This window comes from Chelmon rostratus, chromosome 17, assembly GCF_017976325.1.
Source record: "Chelmon rostratus isolate fCheRos1 chromosome 17, fCheRos1.pri, whole genome shotgun sequence".
In the NCBI taxonomy this organism is placed as follows: domain Eukaryota; kingdom Metazoa; phylum Chordata; class Actinopteri; order Chaetodontiformes; family Chaetodontidae; genus Chelmon; species Chelmon rostratus.
In genome coordinates this window covers 21,618,069-21,630,985 of record NC_055674.1, presented here as the reverse complement: position 1 = coordinate 21,630,985, position 12,917 = coordinate 21,618,069, and the positions used below count along the sequence as shown (strand labels likewise).

General features: G+C 42.7%; 1 protein-coding gene across 2 annotated transcripts; it reads left to right on the top strand.

Moving 5' to 3' along the window:
• Positions 1-7,298: 7,298 nt before the first annotated feature.
• Positions 7,299-12,560, top strand: slc16a3a (solute carrier family 16 member 3a). Of its 2 annotated transcripts, XM_041957344.1 has the most exons (6): positions 7,299-7,521; positions 8,345-8,488; positions 10,405-11,021; positions 11,128-11,308; positions 12,135-12,262; positions 12,401-12,560. In XM_041957344.1, the coding sequence occupies exons 1-6, from the start codon at positions 7,299-7,301 to the stop codon at positions 12,539-12,541; spliced, it is 1,434 nt and encodes a 477-aa protein (XP_041813278.1). In that variant the 3' UTR covers positions 12,542-12,560. The 2 variants fall into 2 exon arrangements, with proteins under 2 accessions (XP_041813278.1, XP_041813277.1); XM_041957343.1 differs by having other exon boundaries at positions 12,135-12,560.
• Positions 12,561-12,917: the final 357 nt, after the last annotated feature.

The following is a 12,917-nucleotide window of genomic DNA, read 5'->3' as shown; positions in this document are numbered from 1 at the left end:
ATTTTTGTGCGAGTTTGCAACTTCTTCCAATTTTTCTGAGTATGTTAGAGTCAGTAAATTCATTAGAAATCATCCTCTGGGGACCATAAATATCCACATGTGAATTTACAACACCATCCTGTGGGCCTGTGTACACACATGCTCAGGCCCTAGAGCTGAGAGGGAGGAAAGGGGGGGAAATAATCCTGATTCCAGGTATTTGACATATTGTCAAAACTCATCAGCTGATATGAAGTGGTGCTAATCAATGTTTTTAGTCATGCTAAAACAAAATTGTATTACTTTTCATTCATTGGAGGCATGCTCTCATTCCACAGTTAAAGCATAAATACACAAAAATAATGAGAAAACAGAACACAGGTTAAAAACCATTTTTATTAAGTACTGAGTAGTTCAAGACATAGACAATTTGTAGTCCTAGTGACATTCTCATCAGTCGTAATTCATCTTTGTTTTAGTGCTAATTAGCAAATGGTAACATGCTAAATCAAGATGCTGAAAATGGTAAACATAACACCTGCTAAACAGCCTCGTTCAGATTAATATTGCAGGGGGTCATAAAATACCAAGCTGCTCCTTAATTACAGGATATGCATCCCTGATAGCCAATGATATGTTGCCAGAAAACCATGTGACTCCCATCACAGACTGGTTAATTGACATTATTTGTTGGTAATTATATCATAAATAAAAATAAATATATATAAACAAATTAATTGGGATTTAATTAAGACACAGACACTTGTAAACTACTTCACTTTGTGAATGTGGATTAGGCTGATTTAACTGTACAAAAGCCTCCGGTGGTTAAATACATGAAGGTCGCTCCAGATTAAATCATAACTCCATATTATTTCTAACTGCTGTGGAAAACAACACTAAGATTAGCTCTAATTTATTATTACTATTATTTTCATTTCTGTTATCGTCTGTTTTGTGAGTTTGTTTTCACATTAAGGTCTTGCCCAGTGCTCAATCCACACAACACAGTGTAGGTCTGGGGGCCCAGTGCTGGAATGAAAGTGCTCCTTACTGCAGTGACACAGTCTAAGCACTGAGCGGCGCTGTGGGACAAGCTGCTGCACAGCCAGGACAGTTATACAACAGGTCACTCCACTCCTCCCTGCAGGACGTGCAGAGACAACTGTGCTCACGATGGGAACCACATCCACGGTGAAAACTCACCAACAGGACACAGAGCAAAGTGGAAAAAACAGGAGGATGGAGCTATATGTGGAGCACGTTTCTGGGTGTATTTATTAGAATGAGATGTGAGCATCTATTTTTACACAAGGCATTGGGAGTATTATTCTAGGGGGAGATGACTGTGGAGGGAGGGTGCAGGGTTGAGCTGAGTGTGAGAGTAAAGGGCAAAACACGCACAAACACGCATGCTGTCCAGAGGTAAAGTGGGGCAGGGGGAGTGTTGACGTCAGCAAACCACGTCCTCTTCCCCACAGCAACAGCACAGTAGTTTATTTATTCCCTGATTATTCACACTCTGTCAGTCAGAGCATTACAGGGAAGAGCCAGAGCACAGCAGCACACCTCCAGGAACATCTGATCAATGCAAACACATCGAAAGTGCATCACAAACACACACACACACACACAAGGATCTCATGCTGTATGCCAGTTGGTAACGTGGTAGCTGAAATGGCGAGAAATCAAGACACAAATGCAGGCAGATGATCAGAAATGTGGATACTGCATGATCATGTAGCTATACAGGGATATGAACAACCAGGTTTTTCATGTTTCATATAAAAAACACCTGAACATGATTAAAACCAGAACACCAGAGCGCACGACGCAGGACGACACCAGAAAAAAACACGGCTCTCTTTAATATTTAGAGTTGCACTAATCAATATTTTTATATTAACGATGGATTAAATGACTGTGTGTGATGTGATTGCCCAACCCTCAGCTGTGCAGAGCGCTTTAGCGTCTCTCAGCTCATTGTTTTGGCTTCATGGTCCACCGCCGCTCTGTTACGGTTCAGTCTCTCCGCTCTCATCAGCCTTTTTGTCAGACACGGCGGCAGGCAGCTGCTTCAGCTCTGATAAAGCCACTGTTCACTACAGACAAACTCAGCTACGTGATAGCCCACAGCGGCCACGGTTTCCGCCATTATTTTTTAATGCCATTAGATCAGATCACGCGTTGAATGGCAAGGCGAGACTACAAGAAAACAGCCTGTCACTTTCCCACGATAACAGCTTCATTATCCACGTCTCTTGAGAAGTCTCTAACAGCTTTGTCATCCAGAGATCATGAGAGGATTAACCTGAGATAACAGGATGAAGCAAACCTTCTGTGAAGCTCCTGTGTTCCATGGACATTAAACGTTCACCCCATGTATAATGTGGGGGGGGGGGTTGTAGTAGAAGTAGGCGCATGTTGAGTAACCTTAAACATCAAGGCCTGCTGAGGTGTCCTTCAGCTCTTATAAACCATGAGGAGTAGCACTCAGCCTGTGCAACAGGTCTATGATGTGTGGCTCTAGAGGCTAAGACATGCTTTGACATGTCATGATGTCACCCAGCTTGGAGTCCAGACTACTAATGAACAGTAGGCCTACTTTACAAATGATGGGGTATGGAGTTTGAAATATGTTGGCATTCTCCAGGCAGGGATGGTATGATTGAAGACACTGTCAAGTTGTGTTATGGGAAATGCAGGATCCAGGTGTTTTTGGAAGGTGGCCCATGGTCGGGACTTAAAGTCAGGCTTTTGACCACTCTTTTTAAAACAAGTTTATGAAAGTAGACTACAGAATTAAATGACTGAAGTAGATTAAGATAAAACAAGCAAAATAATGTTTACTACAGTTTTAAATTTCGTTTTTATGTAATAATTCATTACACAATAAAGGCTCAGCCCACCTTGTGCAGTTGAGATCTTTACGGCCTTGTTAAAGATGCTACGACCCTCCATTTTCAGCTGACCTTCATATTCATCTTGTTAGAATGGCTTCTTTGGAGAAATCCCAGAGATGAAGATCCTCCTCATCCTTCAGTGTTAATAAAACAAAAGGTTAAAAATAGCAGAGCTCTCATTGCTCTGCTGCGTGAGGAGCAGTGAGTGCATGTGATGAGGACAGTGAGAGGGAGGCTTTAGGACCCGGCAGCCCCCCTGTGCCCTGCTGATGGTCTGCAGGCAGACGTGCCGGGAGAGACGCGGCTCCGGTGCTGAGGCAGGAGGCAGGAGGCTGGAGGAGGGTCGACTCCGAGCAGCATCACCCGGTAAGAGGCTCAACAGTTTGTCACTGCGTGTATTATGGGCTGCTGACATCACGACTGATACCATCAAATCTCAGGCGATGCAAGTCAGTCCGGGGCTGGCGGGTGAAGCAGGAGCAGTCTGTCACAGCCACAGGGACATGTGAATATTAATACCCACATTTATCTAACTGGGGGCAGTCATGTCCGTCAGATGGCGTGATTTGTGTTTTATGATGCACGATTTGTCGCATGATGCCAGCCGTCCACGTCGTGACTGAGTTGTGACATCATAGGGGGGAATCCAGGCAGACCAGGTGAGACCAAACCGGCTCATGGCGGAGCAGGCGAGTTATGCGGAGTTATGTTAATTTACCGAGAACAAGTCGGAATAAGCTACTTTAGAGCTGTACCTTTTATTTTGGAAATCACATTTCTCATTGGCCTGTTAATCGCGATATTATCTGAGTAGAATTTAAAAAATAAAATCAAAATAGAAGAAAGTTGAAAACATCTTCATGTGAGGGGCGTGATGGCCTTTATCTTTGACACATTAGAATTATTAATGACCTTTTCTTCAATTAATAATATTTTTTGTTTAGTGTAATGACTCAAATGTTTGATTTCCTTGCTAAAATAGACTCTGGATAGGTCAAATGGCTTTAGACATCTCGCTAAACTTTCACAGCTTTTATTCTGAAAGGCCACAAAGCCCCATTTTTGCTAATCAGATTTTTTTTTCTCTTAAAAAATCAAATTCACACTATTGCACAACACTTATGTCTAAGCTGTCTTGCTGAGAGGTGTTTATTAGCCTTTTTTACAGCAAGCCTTTAAACATGGATTAATTGATTTCTTTTTGGCCACTTGGGGGCAGCAGAACACCGCACATCTTGTTGTTTTAGCAAATGCTGCTTATTCACACATCCAGCAGAAACAGAGCAACATTAGCATTCAGCCAGAGTCATCTTCCAATATTCGCTCTCCTTGTGTCTCTGTTTTGGTTCAGTTTAGCCACTGAATGCTACACTGCTCACCAGCTAATGGCTCATTTTGTCCGGGGCTGGGCAGGGAGCGTATCGTGGGATTACCAGAGCTCTGTCGCTATAAACAGCTGCCTGCTGCTGGACACACGGGTGATGGAAGCAGTGATGATGGGCCAAAATATTACAGCCCAAAATACCCAAACAGCGAGCTAAATGAAGCTAAAAAGCTGCAAAGATTCGGGTTATGGTTGTGTGTGGCTTTGTCGCTTTGACCCCTTTCACACGACTCAGTCATTTAATCCAGAGTTAGTACAAAAACATTGATCAGTGCAGCTTTAAAAAGCGACGTCCTACCAAACTAATCGGAGCTACATTCTGAAACTCTGCCCCTGGTTTGTGCTTTTGTTTATCCTTTGAATAAGTAACGTCTGGGGGTCAGAGCTGACTTCATGCAGCGTGTAAAGCAGCATGGGATCATGGGAGTTGTTGTTGTCTTTATCACCTCCATTTATCAGTGAGCAATAGTAAACAATAGATTGGCTCGCGAGCAAGTTCGCCCACTTCCTTCCTTACTCCTTGCTGCATCATCTGCTGTTTCCCGTATTTAGTTGCTGGCAGTTATAAACTAAATGGGACATGAAGCCATTGACAGGCGACTAAATGAAACATACCATTACCTTGAGTAAAAGGATGGATTCCTCTGGCTTTAAACATTCTTGGAAACATTTGGGATAATGTAAGTACACACCTGAATAAAACATATCACATAGATCAAGTCATTTTTAGACATTTGAATGTTACATATTATGAACAGCACCTTTAAGAACAGCAGCTGTAAAAAATGGCACATTTTGATGACAGAGAAAACATGAACGACAGCTGAAATGTTAATTTAGCTTTTAGAGTGTGTTGAATCTAAAAATTCATCCTCTGATTCTGTCTTTGCATCCAGTGGGGTCCCCTAATATCCAGCTGATGTTTTACAATTCAGCAGTAAAAGGTTTTAAGGTGCCTCCACTGAGCTGGGACTTTGGGTGACTGCAGTCAAAGTCAGACAGTGCGCCTGAGGTGTTTGCTGATAAGCAAAGCAGCACCTATCGTTTTTTTGCCAGAGAGTGTAACTTTAAGACTTTCTCCGATATTGAAGGAGACTTAGAGGACGTTTTTCATGAAAGCAGATATTACAGTCCAAAGCAATATTCCCAGCAGTGACTTCAGGATATTTTTCAGAGCTGCGTGTGACTGTGTAATAATGCAGCATATTTCCCTGGGGGCTGACTGAAATACACAGCTTCTGGTTTTCCATGGCTTTTTTTAGGCAGGTCACGTCACACGGGCTTGAAATGATCACGTTTCCTGGAGACACTGGATTGCTAGCTGTTCTGGCCTGAGCCCAGCCTGCATTTCGACCCACACAAGTCGTTACCTGAGCTCTTCAGCACGTTCTAAATTAGCCGATGGAGCCACTATCCATTTCCTCACTGTCCAAACAGTGGTTGATTGTCTTTACTGCTTTGATTCGTAGAAATCCAGAGAGACAGTGTCTCCAGACCACCATGATTTGGACTTATGCATTCATACACACACGCTTGAACCTGCATGCTGGGCTGCTCTTGGTTGAGGTGCTAATTTGCGGTTGTGGTGGTAAAAACCATGTCTGACTCCAGAGACCCAGTAAAACTATAACTCAAACAGGTCATTAATAAGTCACACTTGGCTGGTTACTGCCAGCTTATAAATACAGACTCACTGGAGGTGAGCAAATATTTGGTCTACTGCCTAATTGTTATAGTTTTTTTGGTGATTGACTGAAAAGTCGGTTTATAGTGCAATCCAAGTATTAGGATGAGTCCACATTTATGGTTTTCTTGGCTCAGTATTCAGCACACTTGATTTGTAAAGAAACAGTGACTGTTAGATTGAAGTGTCTTTAATTTAAGCATGTTTACAGTTACATTATATGAACAGTGTAGTAATTGTGACCCTTTTTGTAAAACGTAGACCAACATTGAGTTGAAAAATGAAAAGAAGCTTAAATAAAGTTGTCATATTGATCTGGTCCTTTGGTCTGCGACCCACAGCTGCTAACCTTCTGTCAGGCCTGTGCTGGATTCAGAGAGGGCGGTGTGAGGGAGGGGCTGCCTTCAGCCTGGTCTTCAGCAGTAAAACACATGATGGGTTGCACTGAGGTCAGGTGTCAGACTTAGTAAAGAACATCCTACTGTGTAGCCTTAAAAACACCTTGGTTGCCTCGTCTGTTTAGTATCATTGTCCCACTGCTTAGTCCTAAAATTCAAAGACTAGGCTGGAGTACAGCGCCATGATTATAGACAACATATCACTGTCCACGTTTTTTCTAACTGCACTTGTGTCTGGAAAACATTTAACACTGTCAAAACTTGAAACACTTGAATTATAAGATGATAAGATTCAGCTGGAGACCAGCTCAGTAAATAGTCTGAAGTAAATAACCCACTGTATCAAAACTGACCAATAAATTGCTGCTTTCTCCTGGTTTTCTTTTAGTCCCTGTTCGTCCAATCCCACACTCCAGAAAATCTCCCTTTCCTGCTCAGCCAATCAGCAACATTTGAGGGCAGGACTACTCCAGTCATGCGTGACTGTGAAGATTTCTGAGGGGAGCGCATCAGAACCTGTGTGAGCCTCTCTGACACACTGTTCAATCTCATCTCTGCATCCCTACACACAATAAACATGCATCTGTGCTGAGTCATGTTTTTCTCTTTTTGACACTTCAAACAGAGGGTGCCATCGTCAGAAATGTTCTGATCGACACTAAAGGGGGCTTTCAGGGACCAAAGCAGCAAAAATGGCAAATGCTGCTCAGCTAATTTGGAGCTAAAGCTTCCAGTTATTGATTAATGTATCACAGGCAATCTAAGAATAGTTAATTTAAATAGAATGCCACACATATCTGGGAGCAGTCTAATAGCTGGTGGCCTGTATTCATCACACAGAGCTGAATTAAATGTACTTACACAGAAACTCTATCCAACTGCTTGATGTCATTTTCATTTTTCCTGTAGCGTCTCTGTCTGTCTCCATTGAAACACAGCCCTAGAGCGCCATGGGAGGCGTGGCGGTGGATGCGGGTGCAGGAGGGGTGAAGGCTCCAGATGGCGGGTGGGGCTGGGCGGTGCTGGCAGGCTGTTTTGTCATCACAGGCTTCTCCTACGCTTTCCCTAAAGCGGTCAGTGTGTTTTATAAAGAGCTGATCAGGGAGTTTGGGGTGGGATACAGCGACACTGCCTGGATCTCCTCCATACTGCTGGCCATGCTCTATGGCACAGGTAGGCTGCAGCTTGCACAGTACACACAGCATAAAACACACACTGCAGGATGAATGAATGACTTAATGTAGCACGGCAATAAACGCTGCCTTCATGAGGCTACTGTAATTTATTCAGAATGTGTTTGTGTGAACAACATGGACATCTTAAGAAGTTATGCACTCCTACACAACACAAACTACAGCACATTGCTTACTTTGTTCATCGTCTGCCACTCTCGTCTGTATGGGAAATATGTAGTTTAGCTCAGCCTGAAGACTGCAAACAGCTAAATGTCAAACCATTCCTTGAATGAAATCATTTCACCTGAGTGATATTTATGGATTTGTAAAGTGTGGATTTCTAAAAAATAAAGAAATAAACAGCTAACAGAAACTCAAACTAAAATTTTAAAAAATCTAATCAATGTAATAGAAGGTGAAAATAAAACTAAATTCATTTGATCCAAATGATGAATATTAAAATAGCATTAATAATTCACTTATTAGCTTTTTCCAGAGCTTACAACTGCACCTCATTGTCTTCATCAGCAGATGGAGTTTGCTTCTTTGTTGGAAATGAATCAGTTATCACAGGTTTCATTATCTTAGAAACACAAATATTATTGTACTATTGTGTGTTAATATGTTATCTTGTTCTGTTGTACTGAATGCTATTGAGCATAAAAAACAATGATTTAATATGAGAAATTACATTTTTGTTGATTCCCCCTGCTTCTAAAACCTCCAGTGCCGACATATTTGCATGCTGCATCTCACACTAATAGAAGCGCCTGACCACCCTGACAAACACAACCTGACCGAGCGTGTTGCACTTCATCCAGGTCCTCTGTGCAGCGTGCTGGTGAACCGCTTCGGCTGTCGTCCAGTGATGATGGTGGGCGGCCTCTTTGCCTCTCTGGGAATGGTCCTGGCCTCCTTCTCCACCACCATCATCCACATCTACCTCTCTGCTGGAGTCATTACAGGTCAGACTATCTGCTGAGAGCTTCCCACTTTCCAGTAACGTATTATAAGACATCTATAGCTTCCTCAGGCTCACTTCAGTCCTTGCCAGGTGACATTAGGATGAATCTTAGTATGTGGCACATTTATGAGGATGCAAAAAAATTAACCCCTTAATGCCTATTGTCACGAATTTGCATCATACCGCTTTAATCCACATTGCAGCCGCATCACGCATGCATTCCTCTAATGCCAGTTTGTGCATATTCAACACACACCTAGGAACCTTTGCAAGCACTGGTTTCTCGTCGGACTGGTCAAAGTGAAAGAACCCCTGTTCTAATTGTTGTTAAAATGTAATGGTTGTAAGCCAATTTTGTGGCTGTTTTGATGAAATAAATGACTTTTGAATACACAAAAAAGATGTTTTTACTGCATTTAAGCATTGAAAAAAGTGGACATATGATGTTTGTTAAACCCTATTCTCGTTGGTGAACCTACCTAAATTTATATCTATTGTATGTGCTACAGAAAAATGAACAAACTCCTCTTAATTTAGGATCAATTTGAAAGCAAAAACACAAAGAATTAATTTTTTAATATAATTCTAAATAAATTCATGCGTCAAGGGGTTAAAAAAGCAAGCATTAAAAAAATCAAAAAGGCAGTTTGGTATTAATTTTTTTTTTTTATTAAACCTTTATTTTACCAGGAAAATTGGCCCATTGAGATTAAAAATCTCTTTTCCAAGGGCGTCCTGGCCAAGTGGCAGCCCAAGTCACAAAGTTAAAAATTTTTTTAGAATTTGATTAGAAAAACAATTCAATTAAAACAAGTACAAATCAGGGAAAACAAAGGCCTTTTTTCCCTGCTCTGTGCAATAAGGCAGTACAGAGAGCAGCAGTTGGTCATTGGAGCGCAGATCATAAGAGTTAACGCTCCTTAGCGTGATGAGGCTGCAGATGTTAGGTGGCAGTAGTCCAAGTATTGCTTTGTATATGAAGGTGTACCAGTGAATCAACCTCCTGGTAGCGAGTGAGGGCCATTGTACTCTGGAGTATAGTTCACAGCGATGGGTTAGTAATGAACCTCAGGGAAGCATGATAAACAGAATCAATCTTATTCAGACATTGAGCTGAAGCATTCATGTACAACAGATCTCCATAATCTAAAATGGGTACAAGAGTTGCAGACACAAGGCGCTTCTTGACATTAAAAGAAAAACAGAATTTATTTCTAAATAAGAAACCCAGTTTCAGTTTAAATTTCTTAACAAGATTTTCAATGTGAGCTTTGAATGTAAGGGTGTCATCAAGCAAAATACCAAGATATTTATACAGATGTACCACCTCAATTTCATTTCCCTCAAGGGTAAATACTGTGGGGATGTTTATCAGCCCTTTTCTTGGCTTTGAGAACAACATTTGTTTAGTCTTACCAGCATTGAGTACTAGTTTTAGCTGTAGAAATTTGTACTGGATCTCATTAAAAGCCTTCTGCAGTGATTCAACAGTACTGGTAGGGGATGACCCATAGCAGTAAATTATGGTGTCATCGGCATAAAAATGCATATTAGCATCAGACACATTTCGTCCCACATCATTAATGTACATAATAAATATGTAGGTGAGGTTGACTGAGGTTGTAACCAACTGGCTAACTGAAACTACTGAAGCAGTCTTAATAACAGCTTTTTTTTAACAAAAACAAAAGACATTTTACTCTAATTTTCGTCATTAATCCTGCCCAAATTCCTACTTCTAGCCACACGAGAAACATAGTAAAGTTAACATGACATCCAATATTAGCAGCACAATCCTCCTCCGGCCACTTCTTTGGTGAACTTCCAATCCCTGTTTGCACCAAAACAATATGGTTAAATGCATGCTTGGATAAAGAAAGTAGAAGAATGTAAACAGCTTTCTTTCCTTTGCTGCAGGTTTGGGCTTAGCCCTGAACTTCCAACCATCTCTAATTATGCTCAACCGCTACTTCAGTGAGAAGCGTCCTCTGGCCAATGGGCTTTCAGCAGCAGGAAGCCCCGTGGCCCTGTGCTGCCTCTCGCCACTGGGCCAGGTCCTCCAGTACCAGTACGGATGGAGGGGGGGCTTCCTCATCTTGGGAGGCATGCTGCTCAACTGTTGTGTGTGCGCTGCCCTGATGAAGCCTCTGGTCGCCCCCAAGACCCTCAAGGCTACTGACTTAGAGCAGGATAGCAAGGAAGGAACAGAGGGGGCAGAGAAGAAGAAGCCCAAATCCAAGCTGCTGGATTTCTCTGTGTTCCATGACTGTGGGTTTCTAATCTACACGCTGGCGGCATCCATCATGGTGTTGGGGCTGTTTGTGCCTCCGGTCTTTGTTGTGAGCTATGCTAAGGAGCTTGGGAACGAGGACACCAAATCTGCTCTGCTGCTCAGTATCCTGGGCTTCATTGACATTTTCGCACGGCCCACCTGCGGTGTGATCGCCGGACTGAGATGGGTGCGGCCTCGCTGCGTCTACCTCTTCAGCTTTGCTTTGATCTTCAATGGAACCACTGACCTGATTGGATCACAGGTAGGCGGATGCTCGCTCATCATGAGCTGGAAAGAAAAAAAGCTTGGTCCACTGATGTGAAACCTAAACCTGCCTTGTTCACAGTGCATTTCATATTTGCTCTCAGGCTAAAGACTATCCATCGCTGGTGGTCTTCTGCATCTTCTTTGGCCTCTCCTACGGCATGGTGGGTGCGCTGCAGTTTGAGGTTCTCATGGCAATAGTTGGTACTGAGAAGTTCTCCAGTGCCATTGGCCTGGTCCTGCTCATGGAGGCCATTGCTGTGCTGGTGGGGCCACCTGGTGCAGGTCAGTAATCACAAAAACTACGACATGAATATGTTGGACTAAGGTTCACAATTTATTTTAAAGGTTTTTGCTGAGAGTAGTACATGCAATTGAGCCTTTACGTCTAGGAGACTTCTAATGGCCAGCTGCTAACACATGAGTGTAGATAGAAACTAAACCAAAGTAGTTCAGAGATGAGGGCTATCATTCATTGTCCGTCACAGTCTTCACAAAATGCGTCTCTCACTGCAGTATTCCAACTTTCTTGTTCCTCCTTCTCAGTCTGCATCTGCCTCTGACCATCTTTTATAAGTTAACCCCCACCTTCTGGATGTATGGCAACCAATTAATAGGACAATGACAACCATGTGAGGGTGAATATCTTTGCCTGCATGGTCTTTAGCATATATTGGTCAATGACAGCTCAATGCAATATTTTTTTGCATAGCCTTACACCATGTTGAATGCCTCATGGAGTCCATTTCTTGTGTGCAGAACTGGTTTAAGAGAATGATTAATAATATATGATTTTGGCAGATTGGTTGATCTGACTTCCTCTCAGGGGGCAGGTTTGAAGCTGACATAATACGTTTCAATCAAAATTCCATCAAACATAAGAAGAAGAAAACAGCCATGCAACATCCTCTGAACGACACCCTCGTTCATTCACTTACATGCAGATGTATTGTGTCTATCTACAGTATTGTAATGCTCAGCAATAACAGTCTGACACACACCAAAATCGATGCTGTGATGCAAATAATTATTAGACACAGTTCGGGCAGTTGTGTGGTTCTTCCATTGTATCCTCTCATCTGTGTCCCTGTTTCTCCTTCTTCCGTCTCAGGCCGGCTTCTTGATGCTACCAAGAACTACATGTATGTCTTCCTGCTGGCAGGGAGTGAGGTGGTCCTCTCAGCTGTGGTTTTGGCTGCTTGTAACTTCCTGTTTATCAGAGAGCAGTCCCCAACGCCAGCAGACGCGCTCGAGAAAATCACAGTGGCAGACGACGCCAAGACCGAGGCGTGCGGCGAACCCACGGAGATGAAAGATGAGGAGGAGAAAGGAGCAAGAGAGGAGCAAGAGAAGGAGACAATTAAGGAGGTCATAAAGGAGCCAAAGGAGGCGGCAGACATAGAGAAAGTAGAGGTCAGGCCAGAGAGTGTAACAGTGGACTCACAGGAAGTGGAAAGGTTCTTGAAAGAGCCTCAAGAAAATGGCAACATGGCCACCAGTCCAGAAACGTGCCTGTGAGCCAGGATGGAGGACGCTGGATGAGATGAACCTTGCAGGCTGCCTCACCTGCAAGTACTTCAAAGTGGTCTAATAGGCACATGGATGGTCGTGCTTTCCTCATCATTCAGTGTTTAATCCAGATGTTCGTGTCTGTTGTCTGCAGCGGGCTGATCGGTGTCACTGCCACATGAAATAGTGAGAGTTGTGAGCGATGTTTTATCCCTAGATATTTTAAAATGTGGTGGTTCATAGCATACAATAGAAGGACTCGTACAGCACTGCCTTGTGTATACAGTTTATAACAAAAGTCCAAAGTTTTATTTTGATGTAGTCACCAGCAAATGAAGGAAAATTCTATATTCTTGGTGTCAACAAATCCCATGAAAACACCAAA